Source organism: Ambystoma mexicanum, chromosome 6p (genome assembly GCF_040938575.1).
Source record: "Ambystoma mexicanum isolate Mex_15411 chromosome 6p, UKY_AmexF1_1, whole genome shotgun sequence".
Taxonomy (NCBI): domain Eukaryota; kingdom Metazoa; phylum Chordata; class Amphibia; order Caudata; family Ambystomatidae; genus Ambystoma; species Ambystoma mexicanum.
In genome coordinates this window covers 371,749,603-371,773,298 of record NC_090935.1, presented here as the reverse complement: position 1 = coordinate 371,773,298, position 23,696 = coordinate 371,749,603, and the positions used below count along the sequence as shown (strand labels likewise).

General features: G+C 49.1%; 1 protein-coding gene across 1 annotated transcript in view; it reads left to right on the top strand.

Moving 5' to 3' along the window:
- The window catches only part of NUP155 (nucleoporin 155), a 1,628,423-nt gene that overhangs the window by 1,397,117 nt on the left and 207,610 nt on the right, over positions 1–23,696 (top strand). Inside the window, exon 31 of the mRNA XM_069627148.1 lies at positions 11,067–11,187. Coding sequence (XP_069483249.1) covers positions 11,067–11,187 — 121 coding nt within the window. The remainder of the gene's footprint in view (positions 1–11,066; positions 11,188–23,696) is intronic.

Genomic DNA, 23,696 nt, shown 5'->3' with positions numbered 1-23,696 from the left:
TTTTATCATGTCGCATGTTATTGCTGGAGCAAAAGAAAAGAATTCTAATCCTGTTTATATAGCAATGATCGATATGAGTTCAACTTTCGACACGATGGTCCGCAATTTATTGTGGAAGAAAATGATGAAGATAGGGATTCCAACTGTGTTGATGTATTGGATCATTAAGTTGCACACGAATACTTCGTATAGAATAAGAATCTCGCCAGAAGGTGGAACCACTGCCCCCATATGCACAACAATTGGTGTGAAACAGGGTTGTAACCTGGCGGCTACCTTATTTAATTTATACCTATCTGACCTGGGTGAAAACTGGGAAAAAGGGAATTTGTTTTCTGTCAAAGTGGGGAGTATTCATTTGAAATGGATTGCTTTCGCTGACGATATCATCTTGTTTGACCCTACCCCGGTAGGACTTCAAACTAAACTCTCATTATTTGAGACTTTGGCAAAAGCTCATAACTTGACACCTAACCCAGCGAAAACTGCCATTATGACCTTTGGAGTTAAATCAAAAAGAGCGAATTTTAGATGGCAAATATTGAATACACAAATTTGTCGTGTGAATAATGCTATCTATCTAGAGTATTATATATCAGCCCTCAACTCCATTAACGCTTGGTCAACTATCATTAGAAATAAAACTCGACCACTATTATCTCAAATGAAAAGGATCTATAGCCAATATTGCAAATTCTCTTTAATCCCGCTAATAGATTTTATGACATTAAAAATTGAAAGTGTCATCCTGTATACATTAGATATTTGTCTATGTGACATGACAAGCGCGCTTGATAGCTTACAGGGCTCTCTTGAAATCTGCAATGTTTCTCCCTATGTCAATTCCAAATGCCATTATTCGACACGAATTGGGGCTGGTTTCACTATCATCTCGTTGGAAATGGAGACAGCTGTCCAATTACGTTAAGATTCATTATCCTCCAATAAATTCATTGTATATTGACTTAAACAAAATGTTGGGTTCTCAAAATCCAAAATCCTTTTCTAATTATCAATTGAAAATGCAACAAATCTTGGACAATGTAAATATAACTGTTGAGGATATACAATATCGTCCTGGTTTTGCTAAGAAAAAACTCTTTGAAATGGATTGGTGTATAACAATTGATTTAATTAAGACTTATGGGCTATATAAAGAATACGGTATACATGTTAAACAGCGCATTCCACGTTATGATCATGTCTTGTTATTCCCCTGTGAAAATATCCGAAAGGTATATATTCGCTTTAGACTAAATCTATACCATACAAGAGAAAGAACTAAGAACTGGGAAATGAATAAATCAAATAATTGTGTGGGATGTCGATTTGTTGAATGTAATGAATTTTACGAAACGTTGAAACACCTTATATTGTATTGTCCGCATTTTAAGAACATAAGGACACTAAATTGTGGAAATTGAATTTGAGGACTGCCTTGAAGTTTTGTGGTCCAGAATGATGCAGGGATTACATAAACCCTTAATATATGAATTGGCAAGTTTTTGTAAGCACATTGAGAATGAATTAGAGCTATTTTTGTAATTGCAATGATTGATTAAATGATTATCTGTAAGATTTTAAATTTTGTAAAGGTTCTACATGAATTGTTATGTATTTTGAACCAAATGCAAATAAAAAAAATAAAAAAAAGGCTGCGCCTTTCTGTTGTCACTCCCGCCCCCCCCAAACGGGATGCCGGCTCCCTTATTACTTGCAAAAGAGGTTCCAAGTAAATCGCATAGAGAATTTGGGATAGCGGGCAACCTTGTTTTGTTCCCCTCTGTAGATTTACCTGCCTGGAAGCAGTCCCATTCACCATTATTCTAATGGACGGGGCTTGGTAATTGGCCTGAACCATTGTCATGAATTCCCCCCTAAAGCCCATCTTTTCCATTACTCAGTACAGGAAGGACCACTCCACGCGGTCAAAGGCTTTTTCCGCGTCGAGTTCGTTCGTTCTTTGGAACTTTTCGACTAAATGGGCCACCCGCCTGATATTGTCTGCGGTTTGCCTGCCTTTGACGAAGCCTGCCTGAACTCGGTGTATCAAAAGAGGGAGAATGGCATCCAGTCTGTTTGCCAGAATCTTTGTATAAATCTTGGCACCGATATTGATCAAGGCAATGGGGCGATAGGCTGCTCTCTCTTCTGGGTCTTTATGTGGTTTAAGGACAAGGGCCAACTTTGCTTTCTCAATGGACGGGGCAATTCTACCTGTCTGCCGAAACAAATTAAATAGTGAGGTCAGTTGCGGGGCCAGCTGCGTGATAAACAATTTGTAAAAGGCTGTAGTATAGCCATCCGGGCCCAGGGCTTTGTTTACTGGGAGGGCTCTAATCACCCCTTGAACCTCCTCTTCCGTGATTTCTCGGTTAAGGGCCTCCCTCGTCTCCCTACCAATTTCCCATAGCTGTATGGATTGTAAAAACTTTTCCTGCATATCGCTACGGGGGTTTTGGGATGCATAAAGGGAGTCATAATACCCTGCCAGAGCCTCCTGTATTTCTTCCCACTTTGTGACCCTTTCCCCGTAGCTCAATTTCAATGCCGTAATTGCATTTTTCGCCCTCTTTCCCCTATGTAGACGTGCCAAAAGCGTGTCTGCTTAGTTGCCTTCGTGTAATATTTGTCTCACTGCCAATAGTGCTCCCTCTGCCTTTTGGGTACGCAAAAGTTCCAACTGCTCCAACGCTTTCCGGTATTCCCGCATAGCTACCCGTGAAGGGGTCTTACCTGCTGCCTGTCTAGATGCTTCCACCTCAGACTCTAATTGGGCCTAATTGGGCCTTCAAAGCCTTCAATTGTTTCACTCGAAAGCAGCTGCTGTAATTAGGTCCCCCCTGATAGTAGCCTTGAATGCGTCCCACCTTACCTCCTCTCCCGTATCCTCCTTCCTATTAACAGCAAAGAAGACCTTAATCTTCTCTTCGATGACCCCCCGAACTTCCGGGTCCCTCAGGACCGCCCTTGGAAACTTCCAGCCCCATACTCCCCTCACCCTTTGACCCATGTCCAGAACCGCTGAGACTATTTTATGGTCCGCTATCCCTATCGGTCCTGTATTCACCTCCCGAATGCCGCCAACTAGTCCCACCAAGGCCCATATATAATCTATTCTGGATTGGGAACCATGAACTCCAGATAAGAAGGTATAACCCTCCTCTTCCCCCTTTAGTTCTCTACATACATCCCTCAATCCCAGCCCACCAATCTTTTCCTTCAGTTCAGCCGACATTAACACCCCTCCCTCCCCTTACTCGTTTACCATCTCTGTCCCTCTCCCTAGCCCAAGCTATATGAAGGTCTCCCATCAAAACAATCTGACCTCATGATTGTTCTTCCTGCACTTTCAGAATCCGCAGCAAAAACTGTTCCTGACCGGAGTTGGGGCATATACAACTGCAATTGTGTAAGGGGCATCCTGATATCTCCCCCTAAACACAATAAATCTCCCCTCTTTGTCCCTTGTTAATGCGTCAACTATGAAGTTGACCGTGTTCCTAATGGCCATCGCCACTCCCCTTGCTTTACTTTGCCCTGAGGCATGGAGAATCTGGTCGAATCCCTGCAACTTCAACCTTCCCTGATCTTTGAACACAAGGTACGTTTCCTGAAGCCCCATAATATCAGGTCTTTCTTATCTCGTGAAGTGCTCCAACTTTTTCCTCTTTAGAGGGGAGTTCAACCCTCTCACATCATGCGTTAGCCACTTAAGAAGTCAGAACTTGAGACTTGGTCCTCATTATGAGCTACTGCCCTCTCGCCCCTCCCCTCATTAAATGACTCGTCAGCCCCCTCCCCCTGTCCCTTCCCCTTCTCCCTCCCTAATCCCCCCCTGGAAGGACAACCCCTTCCCGCTTGCTCTCCACTCCTGACTCGGGCATCTCTGCCCTTTCCGTACCCAAAATGGTTGCTCCTCCTATGACCCATAGCTTCAATTCTCCTTTTAGAGGCCCACCACCCCTTTTACGGCTGTCATGACTCAGGGGTCAGTTAATGTTCCGTTCCTCTCTTCACTTGAATTTCCTTTTCGCTGCCTCTTGCCTTTTTCGACTCTTCTTCTCCTTTTCTCTCCCACTGTCGTCCATGCCCAGGGTTTCAGCCTGGAGCGACCAGTCGCGCCCTGTGCTCCTGAGCTCTAAGGGGTTTCCTCCAAATCTATTAGAAGGAGATCAGCCCCTTCCTGTAGAGACGTGATACGCTTCTGGGTCCCCTCCCATTCAAAAAGCAGGCCAAACGGGAATGTCCATTTGTATCATATATCCTTCTCCTTTAGAACCTTTAACAATGGGCCCATTTGTCTCCTTTTCATGAGCGTGCTACTTGCCAAGTCCTGAAATAACGCGATCTGTTGCCCTTTGAACATAATGGGCTCCCGCTGCCATGCTGCTCGGAGAACCGCCTCCTTCTGGCCGTACCTAGTAAATGCTGCCAGTACGTCTCTAGGCCTCGCCATCTGACCTTTGGCCATCCGCCCAGTTCTATGCACTCGGTCCAGCTCAATCTTCTCAGGGCTCCCTTCAACCAGGAGGCCGGCAAAAATGTCTTGGAGCACCGCTTTGAAGTCCTTGTCTAACACCGTCTCCGGCAACATTTTCACTCTGATATTGATCCTTCGGGATCTATTCTCCAAATCTTGCATTTGAATTTCGAGATTTCGTGTTGCCACATCCAACCTCTCAATGGCTTCGCTATTGGCTGTAGTTTCTTCATCTACTTCTTGGAGACCCTTTTCCAGAGTGTCTGTCCTTTCCCCTAATTGCTGCATCTCTTGTCTCATCTCCCCTAGGGCTTCATTCAGAGCTGCTCGCATCAATTGAAATTGTTCCTGAAAAGTTTTTGCCAGATTAGACTGTAAAGCGTGCAGCTCCCCCAGAAATTCCTGTCTGCACATTACAGCCCGTTCCTCCGAAACCCCCTGGGCGGTATTCTCCCCAATCTTCTCTCGGAAAAGTCCCAGAGACTTCCTTTGGGGTATGCACTGGCCAGATTGCAGTGAGTGTGCCCATCGTATCCCCCGAAGCGTGAGCCACTTTCCCGCCCTTTCCTTTGGTTTTCCTGGTCATGTTGCTCACTTCCCTAATTCTTTGCGCCTCTACAGTTGTCCTGGAAGCCTGTCCGTGGACAAACTTCGTCCCACTGATCCTCCTCTATACCTGAAAGATCTGGGTTTTATTGCCGTTTAATTGCCGCAGGGTGTCGGGGGTTTCTTGCCACAGAGATCCACTTTGGATGTTTAGGCCGCTGTGATTTGCCAGGGCGGAGTGATGGTTTGCCAAATGCTGCTCCTTTTGAATCCTCAGCGGGGTCCTCCTATATTGCGCCAGTCCTGGCTTCTCCCCCAGATGGCTCCGCTCTAACACTTTCTTAGCCCTTCCAAAAACAACCGGGGGTATTCCAATCGTATAATGATCTCACACTGGGTTCTTCTCCACTTCAGAGGGGGGCCGGGGCAAGCCGTTCGGGGCTGACGCCGTAACTGCCTCAATGCCGCACCTCTCGGCGGTCAGCGCCCCCTTGCCTCACAGTGGCCGGCCCTCCTCTGCTGCCTAGACCAACTTCCCTGCCCTCCACTAGCTTTCTGGCTCCTGGGTCCAGCCGCTGTTGGTCTCCTCCCTCTCACCAGCTTTTTCGCTGCTGCTCCTCTTCACACGCTGTGGGGTGTCCTAGCACGGCAGGCCTCTCAGCCGCGCAGCGCCATGTCAGGGAGGGCGGGCGTATCACCGAGCCGCATTCGCCAGCTCACCCGCTCCCACCGTCCTCCTCCGGTGCCCCGTCGCGCCTCTTCCTCTGCGGGGCACCTTCTCCTTCTTGAGCTTCCCAGCTCCTCTCAGCACAGCACCGCACCGCGCTGCCCCTCCAGGCATTCCTCTCCCTTGCACCCCGCTGCAGGGGGGGGGCGGACCGCAGAGCCACGTCCGCGGGCTCATGCAGCCCGCTTCCAGTTCCCCTCCGCGGCTCTTCCTCCACGGGGCACCTTCGCTTCTTGAGCCTCCCAGCTCCTCCCGATGCTGCCCCTCACCACCGCAGCTCCTCGAGGCGTTCTTCTCCCTCTGGCTGCACACGCGGCCGCGGCTCCATCCTCGGCAGCACCGCTCCCGAGATGATCCGCACAGGCTGCCTCGCAGCACGGAGCGGCTCCGCTCTTCTTCCTCGCTCCCCGAGGGGCTTTCCTGGCTACAGCTGTGGTCTGTTGATGGGGCAGTGGGCACCAACAGTCTGGTCCGGAGAGCGCCATCGGCACGTCTACACAGTGCCGGCGGCCATCTTCGAATCCCCTTTCTGTTTTATAATACCTCTAGGGTTTTCATTCAGTGGTTCCAATCAAATTTAAAACTCCTGGTTGACTAGGATCTGGACTTTGAAAGATTTCTTGCTCCATGGATAGTTGAGAAAGGTCCCTGTTTGAGCTTGACTGGCTCATAAACAGAGAATCAGCTATGAAGTATCATTTGTTTTACCATCCAGCATATGAAGTGAGAGCATTTAATGAAATTCCCTGCTACCTTATGCAGCATCCATCTAGCAACAATTGATCCGAAATGCTCCGGTTAAAATGAATGTATTACCTACCAGGGTGGTAACGGGGGCCATACAAAGAATTCAACGCACTTTGCGTCTCTGTAGATATTGTTCCCTGCAAAAAGAACCAACCCGACATCTTTAAATTGAGTGTCCAAAATTACATGAAACACGTACACATTATCTTGTGGAATTTGTCTTGGATGAAAACTTATTCAACACTGCATGGGTTTAGTCAAGGATTTTAAATAGTTATGAATCATCTTTGAATATGAGTTTTAAGCTTTTTTAATTTGTGCTGTACCGATGAATTGAAGTGAATGTTTGATCTTCTGTTTCTGTATAAATTTGAGATGTGTTTTTGTAATGTATTAATCTGATTGATATGAAATGATGATTTTTAAGAGTGCGTTCTGTATTTCTTTAGCAAAGGTTACTTTGTTAATCATATACAAATAAAATAAAAACTAAATACCACTTTTCACCACTTTTCGACCCACGCGGTGCTCTGCGCTGTTCTGGGGTTTAAAACTGATAGGCAGAGATGCCGGCAGTGAATGCTCCTCCCAGTAGACTAATAATTGAAGAAAGACTCTGGAAACTGGATAACATCGAACAAGGATTGTGACCAAAAGACCACTTTTCAACCATTGGTCAGCCCGCGCCACCTTAACTTAGCCTTACAGGTTGCCCACATGGGGGCGGGGGGGATCCTCACACGGTATTGTATTACCTGCCTATCTACAGTAATACTTCTGAAGTTACGCCTTTGTTAGTAATTCTTATGCTTATTAATAACTGTCAGCGGTTGGTGCAGTTTACCTGAATCTAAGGTTATGGTGGTACCACATAGAAGTGTAAATATTTTCCATTTTTAGGATAGTGTTGCCTGAGTACAAAGTGTTATTTATTGCTGTGGGTATTATATGATATAAGTCATTTATAACGCGCCTGTACACAAGTGTTTCTAGGCGTGACAAGAAAAGGAAGGGGGGGACAGAGGCAGGACAAAACAATGATCTTACTATGCCTTTTTTCATTCGCACAAGTGCAGAGGGATGGGGTGCAGGTAGCTCATCAGTGCTGCTGGTAAGTGGCTCATAAGTGCAGAGAATTGGGTGACTCGGGTTGCAGGTACAGACCCGAAGTGCAAGGGAGGCCTGGAGGCAGTGCCAGGGCAACTGGACATGCAGGAGCCTGGACCCAAGGTTCAGTGGGTGGGCAGGTGACCAGTGTGCGTAGCAGTCACGGATGTCAGCAAGGGAGAGGGAGAGAGAAAGCCTTATTTTATAAAATAGTACTGTAAGGACATAACATAATGTGGACATTCCTTTGGGTGGGCATGAGGATTCACTGTACTTAAGAACCAGCCTGCATCCCCTCCCTTGAGTCTCAGCCTTGGTTGCTCGCCCATAGCTACCAAATAGAGAAACCTGGCTGGGGTGCTCCACGCCTACCCCAACTGTATAGGGGGGCAGACATGCAGAACCCCCCCTCCAATTTTTGAAAACACTTCAGCACATCTTCGACCAACTGAAAGAGGGGGATTTCCTTTCCTCGCTATACCTATAGGATGCAAACTTTCATGTCCCCATTCATCGGAGGCACTGATGTTTCCTCTGAGTCAAGGTCGCAGGAAAACACTACCAATTCAAGGCTCTGCCTTTCGGCCGAAAATCGACACCAAGGGTGTTCACCAAATGCTTGGCCCCAGTAGCATCCCATCTCCATTCAGGCATTCATGCTTACCGGTATCTGGACCGCTGGTTGGTGAGCCCCCCATCGCTTCCACTAGCGATGCAACGCACAGAGACAAACCTATGTCTAACATCTGTGGGGTTCTCGGTGAAGTCATGCTTACATCCTGCTCAAAAACCGCTGTTCCTGGGCTTCCACCTCAACAATATAGCATGTCGCCACACCTTCAGAAGAGAGGATGAATACCATCCTGAACGAGGTTCAGCAGCTGTCATGCCTACATACAGATTGCATCAGCCCGCTCCCTCAAGTCCCTCCTGAGAATGATGCCCTCATGCATCCCATTGATACCACACTGCAGACGCCAAATGACACCACTTTAGTTCTTAGATGCCTGTTGGCAGAAAATAGAGGGATGTTGGGAGGACAAATTTCACCTCACGCCCTCCTTCCGACAAGCCCTCCAATGGTGGGGTCGGCGTCAGCCTCATTCAGGGAGCCCACTTTCCACTAGATTTCGCCCAAGCACTCAAGTTCTCTGTGGCTCGCACTAAAGAGTCCTGAAACTCATTGGAATTGTGTGATGCCTTCTGACCGATCAGCAAAGGCAACATCATTTCCAAGTCTACCGTTACAAGTTGGCTGTCAGCATGCCTTTCCCACTATCATTGTCTGGCCGATAGGTCCCTTCTAGTAAGACCATGAGCACACTCGACAAAGGCCGTGGCTTCATCTACAGCATTCCTGTCGGTTGTCCCTCAGCCACATGGAGGTCTGCCCATACCTTCACAAGGTTCTTCTGCATCGATAGGAATTCCAGGGAGGAGTCCTGAGTCAGCCAGGCAGTGTTTTGCAACCTTTTCGCATGAGGCGAGTTGGTTAATTCTGTTGAGCTTGCCCCTGTCCATTTTGGTTGTGTATGCGTGCTACTGTATAATGTTATCCAAGAGCATGTGAATCTGTGAAAGATCAAATGCTGGTTTCGGAAAAAAAAAAAAATTCAAAGGAAATGGCTGGCGGGAAGGCCCTTTCCATGATGGCCATTGGGAGTGGACGTGCTGGGGACAGAAGTGTTCCCAGCGCGTTTGCTCCCAAAAAGGAGAAATACTAAGGTAAGTGGGGTTGGGGGGGTGGGTAGGGGTTCTGGGGGAGGGGGGGGACTTACCTGAATCCCCGGCGGGGGACGATGGCGGCCTCCAGCAGTGTGGAGGCTCGGAGCCTTCTCTTTGGCTGAGGGGCTGCCACGCCCCCCGCCGGGAACAAATTAGTGGAATCCCGGCCGGGTAAAGCCCTGGCGATGGCCAATCAGAATGGTTGTTAAATTCTGATTGACCCTCGCCAGGGTTCTAATTACCTTTATATCCTGTTCTCCAGCGACCCTCCCTCCTTACCCCTCTCTGGCTCTTCTTTGTTCTTAATGCCACATGCGTGCACTGCCAAATCAGAAGATGACCACCAGGGGTTGGTCCCCAAGGGCACCTGTCTAGTGGACTGGGCAGTTTGACCCAAAATGACACAAAATAGAGCACTAAAGTGACAAGCCGTTTTAAAAAGCTACACTGGTTTAATATTACAAAGGTTTCCTTACCTTACTGGGAATATTCGAGCATGTGAATGAATGAAAGACACCACTGCTAGAGAACAGGCGTTACAGGCAAGTAATGTATTCCTTCGGCTGAAGGTGGTCTTGGGTTTCCACCTCTTTCAATAGGATCCATCTTGCTGTTTTTGTTCCTGAGCGTCACTTTTCCAAGGCAGATAAACGATTCCATCGGCTGTACCTGATATGGGCCCTTATGTTTCCCGTCTTTCATACAAAAGAGGCTAGGAAAGATGACCAACTGTTCATTGGTTACACTGGTGCTTGTGCAGGCAAGGCTGTGACCAAACCGACCCTGTCCAGGTGAATCATTCTCTGCATTTCAGAATGCTACAATCTGGCTGGAAAGGATAGGCCTTAGAGTCTTGGAGCTTATTCTACCAGAGGAGTGGCGACCACCTCTGCCCAGCAGAGGGGTGTCCCACGCCTGGATATTTGCCAGGCAGCAACGTGGGCATCCTTGCACACGTATGCTAAGCATTACTGCTTGGATTCTCTTGCTGGCCAGGATGCCCGTTTTAGTAGATTAGGAATCTGTGGGAGGAAAGAAACCATTTGAAGAACAAATTACTTACTTCTCGGTAATGTTCTTACTGTTGGATGTTCTCACACAGATTCCTCTTTGCCCTCCCTACCTGACCCTCTTGCAGGAAGCTACTACACCATTACTTTTATGGTCCCGCAGCTTCTGAGTGCTAGGGGGAAATGGGTGGAACTGAGGACGCAGTGCTGCTATCGTTTTATCCGGCTCCCAGTAGGGGGCTTGTGCTTGATTACTGTATCGAGAGCATTGAATTGAAGACACAGATTACTCTATAAGGCATCCGTTTTGTATGCAGAAACAAGTTATTTAAAAGCAGCACTTTAGAGCAGATTTGCTGCTCATTTTACAGAGGAACTTTTAGAAAAAAAATGTGAATATCATTTTTTATTTTGGGCAATATTTTAAAACATTAATATTTTTCAGAGAACTACCCCTTCAAGAGCTTTTTGACAAACCTTTGTAGGTCCACTAAAGTTGGCTATCTGGAACCCTACATCAGTAGTGCTTAACCTAACAGATATGGTGCAACAGTGAGTATTAAAAAAAAAATTAGAAATATGAGAGCTAAATGCCATGAATCACCAGTCCTGAGAGGAATTCTCATTTTTATATTTAAATTCATACTCTGTTGTTGATTTTCATCATCCTCATAAAAGCTATGCGGTCTTTCATCTTACCATTTTTCCTTTTTCCTTGCAGCTCTTTGGAGAATTTGCTGATCCATTTAAGCTCTCTGAATGCAAGCTTGCAATTATTCACTGTGCTGGACATTCAGATCCCATTTTGGTGCAGACGCTCTGGCAAGAAATAATTGAGAAAGGTATGTAATTAGGAAACCCAACCTGGGCATCCTCTCTTTTTCTAAAATATATATAATCTAACTAAACAAACAAGAATTTAAAAAGAAATGATAAAATACCATTCTATACACATTTTTCGCCAAATTACTACTTATACCTGGCTTTGTGTTGATAAACATTTTATACGTTACTTTTTAGTATGACTTGATGCTCATGACTTTCCCTTTTATTTTGGGATCCAAAGAACTTTGTGTTGAGAAGTTTTTCTCACTCATGGGTTTTCTTCCAAAAACTGAACTGTCTCACTGGTGAGAAGATAAGTCAGCCTTCGATTTGAAGGGAAACTCATCAAGGAGGCTTTTAGGGCAGAATTCCATGCTTGGGAATCTTTTGCCAAAGTTTGTGTGGGTCTCAAACATTTTACTGGACTACATGGACTTCTACCAAAGTCCCCCTGCTACTGCAACATCTTTGTGATTTGCTGCTCTTAATAGGTCATATGACTACCAGGGCATAGGTGCTTTTGTGTAAGCACCCCAGTTTGGTCCCATGGTGATTCTATGTTGTGTGTTGGAGGGTAATAGGCAGAATAATACCACACCTCAACCAGTCAACATTTGTACTTGATGTTGATTGTCTGATTTGTATATGATTTTTGGATAATGAACCTCATATACATTTGATGACCTATGTATAATTTATTGATTTGCATTGATAAACTATTTAGTCCCTCTACTTACATTAGTTTAAGTAGCAGACTTCAAATTTCACAGCTGATTTAATTTCAATTGGATCATTCTGTATTCCTCGGAATGTCATGTGTACATTGTTTTTTATTTGACGATCGGTTAATTTCACTGAGATTTCTCTTAATTTATTATGAATTCACTGATTTTGTTTCACATAGCTATTTAAATGTTTTGAATCTGATGTTTTTAAAAGTGATAGTAATTCATTAACAGCCTTTTAAAACAGAATTGTATTGCTCTAATTCATAATCTGAGATAGTTTAGCTATTTGAGCTATTCAAGCAATTCAAATTATTTATTTCATTACTTCAGTGATTGGGATTTAAGCTGTTCACTTATTTGCTGTCTTGACATGACATTAATTGTCCATAAATCAATTTAAACCTATTCATAAGTGATATGAAAGATCATTCCACTGAGGCCCGCCATTTGATAATATGGGGAATAGACTGGTGGCAACTGATTTTATTTGGCTGCATAAAGATTGTAGCCCTTTTTACTGCATTAATAATGCAATGCACCTATATGATAAATATTGAGGTACTAATGGATCTTTCTTATAGATTTCATCCTTCTACAGATTCCTCATCTAGATAGATATCCTGCAGCTGTTCTTCGAAACTTTCACTAGGGTTGTAGTATAGCTTTTCCACCACCATGTCCGACATTCAGCTTCCTCGGGTGAGGACATAACATTGGCACAGTTTAAATGGAGCACACTATGCCCGATTAACTCTGTTTTTTTGTTCTGCACACTCAGCATGCTGTCTTCTCTGTTACAATCTTGGAATGTTTGTTGCGCCCGGCCCACAGCATTGGTATTTAAGCACTACCACGAAAACCACTCCACAGCAAATAATTAAATATTTGTGTGTGGTGTCTATAGATGGACCGTGGCATGGAGATATGCAGGTCCTGCTAGTCAGTGAATGCCCAAGGCCCTCAAGCCGCCAGGCGGTCGACTCCTCCTCCCCTGAAATCGCCAGTCTTGTCCCTCCTGAAGTATTCAGAGGTGCAGATGAAAGAGCCTATCCCAGAGAAAAAGGATGCATGAAAATATGAAGACACTCTTACATTTCAAAAGCGAGATTGGTGATGTGGGAGCCATTCTGGCAACCATGGCCGAAGGCTCAGATTTTTGTGGAGTCGTCCCTGGAAAGCTGGGGTGCTCCTCTCTGGGCTTTGGTCCTCAGCAGAGTGCTCCCCGCACATCACTCTGTTGGAGCTGCAGGCCATCATACTGGCACAAATGGCTTTTCTGCCTTCCATCCTGGGGAAAATTTTAGGTATTGGGTCAATAGACTTTTTAGAAAAAACGAATAAATAAAAAAGATTTAGAAAGACCGCTCTGTGACCACACTGAGTGGTCTTTGTAAATCAAACGGACAGCCCCTGCGACGCACACGACGGGCACGCCAGGAACCAGAATCGTTTGCGACGGAAATCAGGCAAGTGTGTGTGTGTGTGTGTGTGTGTGTGTGTGTGTGTCTTGCATGTTTTTGTGTAAGTTTTATTTTCAGAGGGTGTGGGGGATGCTGAGGGAGAGCGGTTCGGCGGTGAAACAACTTGATTTTGAATAAATCCCATCGGGTGGGGTTGGAGGGTGATGCATTGTGGGTTTTCGCTTGTTGTAGGCCGCCCAAAATCGGCTGAAAAAAATCTTTTTTGTTGGGTGACCTGCAAAAAGCAGAATTATCTCATAGAGCCAAATGTTCTGCTCTTGACAAAAAATATGGTGGCAATGTTCTACCTCCACAAGAGGTGTGGGGGCAGATTAATGTGCTGTTATTGAGGTCATTGCCTCTGCGCAAGCAGGCAATGCAGCGTGGGATCTGGGAACTGGAGAACATAATCTAGGATTCGGCATGCCATCTGGCTGGATCGGACAATGGGGGGTAGCAGATAACCTGCACAGGCAACGCTCTGGTCTTCCATGAGTGGGAACTTTACTCAGGAATCCTTTCGGAGAAACCCTCTAGTTAACCTTTTTGAGTAAAGGACAAGAGGAAAAACAAGCTTCTCAGTTCGAGAGAATTTCCTTCAAGGGGTGGTATCTGAGGGTGCACTTTTCCAGTTGGTTAACATTGACTCCACTATGCATTCCACCGGTTCCACTCATTCTACTCTTATTTTGCAGGAGGTTTGGACCTTACATGATCCTGATCATTCCCGTTGGGCTCAGAGGACTTGGTTTCCGGATCTTCTCGAGATGGCCATCTGTCCACTGCAGAATCTGCCTTGATAGACTAACCTGTTGTCCCAAGTGGGGGGGGGGGGTGTTGGGTATTGCACCCAAACCTAGAGTGTGTCTCTGCCTTAATGAGTGGCTGTTGAGTGGATGAGGGATGTTAGATTGGAACTAACTGATGAGGTATTCGAGGTATCTGCACTCAGACTTGCTGCAAGGTCTATTAATCCATGCGGGTCGACAAAGTTTGAAGGGTGGTGACGGAGCAGAAGTAAGCACCCTGTGACTGCCCCACCTTCCCAATTTTTAAATGTTTCTCCTACGTGAATAGGGGTCTTCAGATGGGGATGTTCAAATGTCACCTTGCTGCCATTTCCATTTTCAAGCGGTCCCCAGTACAGGTTCGCTATTCCCTGCCCCCCTTCCCCCATCCTCAGTCATCTTGGTGGCCCAGTTTATGAAAGGTTTGACAAATGTTTTAATCAGTGCAATTTGCATTTCCATTTTGGGACCTTAATTGGGTCCTTTCTTTTTTGATAGTTTCTCTCAATCATGTTCTCTTAAGTTTCTTAGGCTGAAAACTGTTTCGGCGTGCTAATTAGATGCAGGCCTTTTCATGCAAGCACTTCATTTTTTTTTAAAGGAGAAAGCCACTCGATGGTTTCTGCCAAATGTTCTATCAAAGCTACATGTTAACTAGAAGTTTTACCACTCTTTTTTCCTTTTCCTCATCCATTGAAGGGGCGTAGAGGGTGCACAGGTTAGACCCCAAGAGGGTGTTCAGTTTTTATGTGGGAAGAACAAACTTGTTCCCCAAGTACAATCAGCTTTTTGTTTCCTCCTTCCAGGTAAGGCTGGGATGGGCTGTGGCAAAACAGACCACCCGCTCACATTAGATACTGTATGTATTACTGAATATTATGATAATGCAGGCATGAAGAAGTGCCATCAGGGTTCAGGTCTCACTTCATCAGAGGAGTGACTGGATCATAGTCGGGAGGGGAGGTGTGGCTGGTAGTTTCTCCTTATGCAAGAGTTCCCTCAGCTGGTCACAGACCTAGAGATTCCCTTGGATCTGAAAAGGTTACTCCTAGGAATTTTGAGAGAAAGTGATTTGAGCAAATATGAAAAGCTATTCCTGTCCACTTCAGTTGACTTGCTGCAACGGACTAGTGGGTGGTGGAACGTTGCACACTGGGAAAATGGATCTCTGCGATGGGCATGTACAACGCCCTTGAGAAGAGTCTACAACGCCTGTGGTTTCCCGGGAAAATGGGAGAAAATATGCGGGAGATGGATGGGTTAGGGGAGTACAACCTGGATTCCGTACAGTCTCAGCCCTTGTATTATTGCCTGGGTGCTTCATGAATGCGAACCCTCCAGTATTCATGTGTAATTTAAGATTCACTCAATTGTGTTATCTTTTCCTCTATTTTGTTAGAATTTTCAAACAATAAAAGGAGTTCCCTGAACTGTTGATCACGGGGCAAACTGGGAGAACTGAGGTAATGGGGCGCACTGTACTCCATTTATATTGTGGTGCCGTCCTGCCCTGAGTCAAGAAAGGTGAAACTCTTGAGATGGTGGTCCTTGAGGTACACTATGCGCCCTAGTGAAAGTTTCAGAGAACATCTACCTCTGGGGGATATCTTATCTAGATGAGGAATCTGTTGGAGGAGAATCAATAGAATGATTACTGTTATGTAATTTAAACTTTCAGTCTTACCCCTAGTCATTTTGTTTTGTGGCTTGGTTTGACTGGATACCCTTTTTGGATTTACTGTTCTCCAGCATGGGGTCTGGCATGGATTCACATGCTCATGAATATTCCCCGTCATCAGGCTGGGAATCCTCGGTAAAGAAAAATCAGTATCAGTTTCGTTTCTGATCTGTCTTTCGTAGTAGTAACCAATCACTGATCTCTGCGTCATACTGACCACAGCCAATGACTGCCATCTCCCTAAGCCCCGCCTCTGGCAGCCATCTTCAGATTTTTACCGCACGTTCAAGTGTTGGGAGTCCTCGTGCTTAGCTCTCGAGCTTTTGCTGCGTTTTTGCGCTTTTTCAGGTGAATTTTCACATTTTTTCGGTTAATCGAGCCTCAAGCTCCACCGTTTCTACTCCCGTTAACGGGTACCCATTGCAGGATTTTCCTACGCCCCTCAAGGGTGAAGATTTCGTCGAATCAACCTTTTGGAGGATTCCAGAAGATTTGCGGCCTACTTCGAGAAGGCCCAGGACGCGAGTTCGTCACCCGGACCCAAGCTGTTTCGCAGCTGCCCTGGATGCGGGCTGCAGAATGTGTTTAAGGAGGACGAGCATTCGCAATGCCTCAACTGTCTTCATGGGGACAAGACTCATGTAGAGAAGGACTGCCAGTTCTGCAAGATCTTGTCGGAGTGGACCATGAGGGACCGTCGATCCCGTCTCGCCAGCTGGGTGGAGAAGGGCTCAACGGGTGAGAAGCAGAAGAAAGGGTCCGAGCGGGCTTCTAAGTCCTGTGCGGGCGCCCCGCCGACGGGGGCCCAACACCAGGCCAAGCGCCGTGAGGCCGCTGGCTCCGGGAGCGCCGAAAGGTCGGGCTCTTCGGTCGCCAGGCAGGGCGCGCCTTCCCCGGCACCGTCAACCACGAGCCAGCGCTCCGGTTCGGGGAAGAGGAAGTCCGAGACCCCGGGTAAGCTTCGGGAGAAGCCCCGTCCGATCTCGGGAGAGGGGGAGCGAGGCGTCGCCCCTCCCCCTACGGAGAAGGCCCGGGACGCACCTAAGGTGGTGAAGGCCCCTACCCAGCAGGCAAAGGCCTCTATCGAGGCGATCGCAGCGACTCTGGCCAAGCCGGCAGAGACCCCGCCAGCGGAGACTGCCTCCGGGACAAGAGTTTCCCTGCCGCCAAGGAGGGAGTCCTCTTTTCAGCCCATCGTCATGGCCACCATGATGGAAGAAGCGAGGGGGGGCATGGTATCCTCCTCGAGCTCGGAGTCAGCCTCGGAGGAGGAACTGACCGAGGCCGTGAGGAATCTCGAAGTCCAATTCGAGAAGGTTCGATCCCGTAAAGAAGATCCTCGGGAGATGACCGAGGAAGACGACGATGGCGAGGAAGAGCAGCCTTCCCTTCTGGCGTAGCCGGAACCTAGGCCTCAGGATAGCTCAGCGGCCATTTTGTCTGTGATCCAGTCCTTATTCTCGGAGATAAGGACGAGATTACCACGGCCCAGGCCGGAGGACCCGCAACCTGGCCCGTCGGGAAGTCCTCAGAACAAACGACAGAGGACCCAACCCTCTCCTCTACTCGCCCCCGTAAGGCCTACAGTTCCCTCCTCATCCTCCCACGAGTCGGGAGATGACGGTGCGGTGGGCTCGACGACGGCTTCTGAGGGCGAGACGGAACGAGTCTCCCGTCGCTCGGGCCTCTCCGCCCGACGAGTTTGGTTCATTCCACGCCATGATCGCCACGGCGTCCGAATTGTTCCAGCTCTGCCCGGAGGAGCAGAAAAAGGAAGGTTTCCTCTATCAGCGCCGGGAGGCCAAGAGGAAGACTGTCATCGCGGTGCCTCTAATCGATGACATTTGGGAGGAGGGCCTGTCGGTACTCAAGAACCCCTCCACGGCACCAGCCAAACGGGACCAGTACGAGAAGAAGTACCGGGTCCCCGAGACCGCTCCCCTGTGCCTCAGGGCCCAGCCAACGCCAGACTCGGTCGTCTCGGCGGCGGCGAAGAAGAAAGCGGCGGGGTCAGGAGCCTCAACGTCGAATTCCCCTCCGGACGGCGAGGGTAGGAAGTTGGATGCCATGGGGCGACGGGTCATTTCGTCGTCGGCGGCGACGACGACGATCAAAGCAGCCAACGCCCTGGCGATCGTGGCCCGTTACCACAGGGAGCTCTGGTTTAAGCTGGCCCCCATATTGGACTTCCTACCGGACGACAAGAGGTCCGAGGCCCTGGAAATACTTCAAGAAGGCGAGGTGGCGTCGGACCACGCCATAACGGTGGCAACCGATATTGCCGATACCGGGTTCCGCCAGCTGGGCAACGGAGTTTGCCTACGACGACGGGGATGGCTCCAGGCGACCGACTTCCGTCAGGGCGTCCAGACCAGGATGTTGGATATGCCGTTCGACGGCAGCAACTTGTTCGGGAAGGCGGTGGACGAATCCCTCCAAGCCATAAAGACGGACACTGAGACGGCCCGCGCCCTAGAAGCCCTTCAGCAACGACGGCCCTTTCGGAGCTCCGGAGGCAGATAGGGGGCCTCCAAGGGATCCAGCGGTGGCTTGTCGTCCTACCGCCAGGCGGCACGCTCCTCGTCTCAGGAGGCCTACAGGGGTCACGGCAAGCAGGGAGCGCCTCACCGCCGTCGGCAAGGTGGCCAGGGCGGCAAGGCCACCACCTCCAAGGTGGCCTCGGGCCCCCACCGAAGCACCCCGGTGGGAGGCCGGCTGACGAAGTTCGTCAGCGTGTGGAAGTCCATCTCCACCGATCGTTGGGTGCTGGATACCCTGGCAAGAGGACACTCTATCGAATTCCTGAAGAAGTGCCCTCACATTCCACCTGTGGCCAGGAAGGAAAATCACGTCCCGCAACTGCTGTTGGAAGTACGGGCGATGCTCAGGAAAGGCGCCATCGAGCCCGTCCCGAAGAGGCTCCGGAGCTCCGGGGTGTACTCAAGGTACTTCCTCATCAGGAAGAAGACGGGCGGCTGGCGCCCCATCCTGGACCTTCGTCGTTTGAATAAATACATCAGGTCACAAAGGTTCAGGATGGTTCCCCTCCAGCACATGCTGGGACAGCTGGAGGAAGGCGACTTCCTATCGTCGCTGGACCTGGAGGATGCATACTTCCACGTTCCCATCCTCAGAAGTCACCGAAAGTTCCTCAGGTTCGTAGTCCAGGGACGCCACTACCAATTCAGAGCACTGCCGTTCGGATTGAAGTCGGCCCCCAGGGTCTTTACCAAGTGCCTAGCACCTGTGGCGGCCCGGCTGCGCCTGCAGGGGATTCACGTCTACCCCTACCTGGACGACTGGCTCATCTGCTCAAGGACGAGGGAACTCTCCATCGAACACACTGCGAGGACCGTCCAGCTGCTCACAGACCTGGGATTCGCCATAAATTACCCAAAGTCCCACCTGGTGCCGTCGCAGGTGGCCCTGTTTCTGGGAGCAAAGCTCGATACAGTGAGGCGCCTGGCGGCACCGTCGGAAGAACGGACGAAGACCATTCTGGGCAAAGTGCAGCGCCTGCTAGCCACGGACGTGGCCAGGGTGAGGTCCATCAAGTCCCTCCTGGGGATGATGTCCTCTTGCATCTACCTGGTGCGCCTCTGCAGACTACGGATGAGCCCTCTTCAAGAATTTCTCGACGCCCGTTGGATGCAGGCGACAGGCACTTTCGAAGACAGGGTCCCCCTCAACGAGGTGTTCCGGCGGGCGATTCAGTGGTGGGGCGTTCGAGCGCACCTCACGGCGGGCAAGGACTTTCAGACGCCGGCGTACCAGGAGACGGTGACGACGGACGCCTCCCTGGAAGGTTGGGGCGCCGACACCGGAGATCTCCACGCAAGAGGCCTCTGGCTCCCGGAGGAGAAGCTCCTGCACATCAACATCCTGGAACTCCGAGCCTTGTTCTGGGCTCTCAAATCGTTCCTCCCGTCGCTCAAGGGCAAGGTGGTGCAGATTTTCACGGACAACACCACGACACTGTTTTACATACGGAAGCAGGGAGGCACCAGATCCCCAGCCCTATCCAAGGAGGCACAGGATCTGTGGCACTGGGTGGTCGCCCAGGGGATGTTCCTGGTTCCCTTCCACCTGGCAGGAGAAAGAAACACCATCACCGACTCGCTCAGCAGGGAGCTGCATGCATGTCACGAGTGGGAGCTGCACCAGGATCAGGTGGATCAACTCTTCCGACGATGGGGCAAACCCCAAATCGACCTGTTCGCAACAGCGACGAACTCGAAGTGTCAGAGGTTCGCCAGCAGGTTTCCCCAGCCGAGAAGCTTCGGCGATGTGTTCTCGTTCCCCTGGGATGGCCTATACCTGTATGCGTTCCCTCCGTTGCCGTTGCTGCTTCGACTCATCAACCAGCTCAAGAGGTCCCGGTGCAGGATGATCCTCGTCCCACCGGCGTGGCCGAGGCAGATCTGGTTCCCGGACCTTCTGGACTTGTCAACGTCCCCTCCCATCAAGCTGTCGGCGGACGCGGATCTTCTCTCCAGAGACGGAGGCGCCATCTTCCACCACGACCCGGCATCGCTGAACCTGCAGGCTTGGCTCCTGCAGCGCTAGAGTTTGGAGGGTACGACATACCGGCCAACTGCAGAGAGGTTCTTCAAAGGCCAGGGCGTCCTCGACTCTCAAATGCTACGGTCACAAGTGGAAGAGGTTCTCTATCTGGTGCCGAGCACAGAAGATCAACCCCCTAAGAATTAAGGCCCCTCAAGTGCTGCCGTACCTGCTATCGCTGGCAAAGGCTGGGCTAGCCCATGCCTCCATTAAGATTCATCTGGCGGCGATCTCCAGATATACCAGAACCACAGGACGGACGTCCCTGTGGTCCCATCGACTGGCAAAAGAGTTTATGAAAGGACTGTTCGGTCGTTCCCGCCGGTGAAGGCCCCGGCCCTGGCGTGGGAACGTGGTGCTGACCAGGCTCATGGGGCCCCCATTCGAGCCGATGCACTCCGCACCGATGAAGTTTGTGTCATGGAAGACTGCATTCCTGGTGGCCATTAACTCCGCACGACGAGTGGGAGAGATCCAGGCCCTATCCTGCAAAGCACCGTACTTGACTTTCCATGCCTCGAGGGTGGTGCTTAGGACGCACCCCTCCTTTATGCCAAAGGTGCCGTCGGACTTCCATCTTAACGAGCCCCTGGTGTTACCTGTTTTCTTCCTGTCTCCTTCGTCGCCGGCCGAGAGGACTTTGTACTCGCTGGATGTGGCTAGAGCGCTGAAGTTCTACGTGGACCGCACAAAGAGTTTTCGGAGGACATCACAGCTATTCGTGAACTTTGGACCTGTGAATCAAGGGAAGGCTCTCTCGAAGTCTATTTCCAGATGGCTCTCCGGCTGCATCATGCACTGCCACCAGTTGGCTAACCAACCGCTACCAGGCCGTCTGAGAGCCCATTCGACCAGAGCGATCGCTGCTACTACGGCGTTCCTATCTGGTGTGCCCCTGCTGGACATCTGCAGGGCTGCTACGTGGAGGTCGACGCACACCTTCACAAGATTCTACTGCGTCGATCGGGAGTCCAGGGTCGGCCAAGCAGTGCTGCGCAACCTGTTCGCTTAAGGTGAGCCTGGTGAGGAGGTAAGAGTTGCTTAATGTTGAGTTTTTTGTATTGCTTAATGTTGAGCCTTTTGCCACCTCCTGTGGTTGTGCATGTGTGTACTGCTATGTATTCTTATATTCATGAGCATGTGAATCCATGCCAGACCCCATGCTGGAGAAGGAACAAGTTACTTACCTGTAACTGTTGTTCTCCAGCATGGGTCTGGCATGGATTCACATGCGAACCCTCCCGCCTACCCCTCTGCGGCTCTTCACTTGGTCATACTGCCACTTCACGTGCTACCAAATCTGAAGATGGCTGCCAGAGGCGGGGCTTAGGGAGATGGCAGTCATTGGCTGTGGTCAGTATGACGCAGAGATCAGTGATTGGTTACTACTACGAAAGACAGATCAGAAACTAAACTGATACTGATTTTTTTTTACCGAGGATTCCCAGCCTGACGACGGGGAATATTCATGAGCATGTGAATCCATGCCAGACTCATGCTGGAGAACAACAGTTACAGGTAAGTAACTTGTTCCTTGCTTTGCTTCTAGTAACTTCCTTGTGGCCGAAGTGCTTAAAGTTAGAGGGTCCCTTGTTGTCGTCCAGACCTGCAAATCCAAGTGGCTGCTAGCTGATCCGCCCCGGTTCTGTGATTGGCATCCTGGGTCACCGCCAGCCCTTGTCTTTGTGGGACGGTTTTCTTGCTGACTGGACCCTCCTGCTCAGTTCCTCTAGCATGTGAACCTTGCTGGGGCCTGCAGAGTGAGTCGTCTGCAACTGTTGCTGCTGCCATGTTCTTTGAATTGTGAGTTTCATGTCCCAATGACTTCTTCAGGTTCTCCTTTTCTGGGTCCAAGCTACGCCATTGATTTGAGATCCATTTCAATTTATTGCATTCTTCTGCAGATTCCTTATCTTGATAGATATCTCATCCATTATTAGCTGGGTGCTGTGGCGGCTCAGAAGGACGACACAGACTCTGATTTTTCATCTCACTGAAAGCATAATTAAACCAAAGGAATAAACGCCTATTTTTCCATATACTAAGTGGTTTCTCTACTCAACAACACTAGCTATGTATTAGTCAGTGAGAGTCTAAACAGAATCTGGCAACCGTCCCAACTAACCCGTTCTGACCCTACCGCTATTACAGCAACCAAAACCATGAGAGTGACTCCCTACTTCTGAAGACCTGTTTTTATTTAATTTATTTTAATTTTGCATTTATGAAGCGCTTGGGCATCTAGGCGAAGTAAATACATTTAAGAACATTAAGTGTCTCAGACGAGGGTCAAGCCTTGGGTAAATAGAGTCTTCAGCTGTTTGCGGAAGACTCAGTAGGATTGTTCTGCTCTGAGTGTCAAGGTTAGTGAGTTCCAATTCTTAGCAGCGATGACCGGGAAGCTCATTCCCCCCCCCCCGCTCTCCTCAATCTTGGGGTGTACAGTCGGCGAGTGTGGGAGGAACGGGTAGGTCGTGATGATTGAGCTTGGCAAATTATTTGGGAGAGTTATCTGGGGATCGTGTTAGAGGGGCATTTATAGGTGATATCCAAGGTTTTGAAAATAATGCACTCATGACTGGAAGCCAACGCGCTCTTCTAGCGCAGATATGTGGTCCTGCCTCAGGATTTTAGAGGCACTCTGAGAGCATTGTTCTGTATGACCTGGAGTGTAACGTTCTTTGCGGAGGTGCCGGCAAACAAAGAGTTGGGATAATCCATCTGGAGCCAATGAGCGCACGGTGAGGCAACTGCCTGCGGACAGAAAAGGTCTGCATGAGTTTATTAGCTTGTTAGAATGTACAATGGAGAATGCAACGGCATTGACCTTCCTCATTGGGGACTGGGGGGGCATCAAGATAAAAACCCAGAGTTTTTACATTGCTAGAGACTGGGATGGTGATGCCATTGATGGTGAAGGTCTTGTGGTTTTGATCAAGTTTGCTGAGAGTGGCTTGCGAGCCGACCAAAAGAATGTCTTATCATTAAGGCAGAGGAGGTTGGGAACCTGGATGGTTTGGTACACTGAGTGCAGGGTGTTGGAGGGGGGAAGAGTAGTTTCCTCTAAGGGGGAAGAGGATCTGTGTATTGTCCACTTAGTTGGTATAAGATATGCCTTGGACATCTATGAGGTCAAGTAGGGGTTTGGTAAAAATGTTGTAGAGGGTGGGGAAGACACAACTGCCTGGGGGGGGGGGGACCACAGGCGACGGGAGGCGCAGAGGAATTGGAAGAGAAGACTTGCCTAGACTTATCTGAATGGAAGGAGGAGATCCATGAGATAGCTTCCTCAGAGAAGTGGGCAGCAGA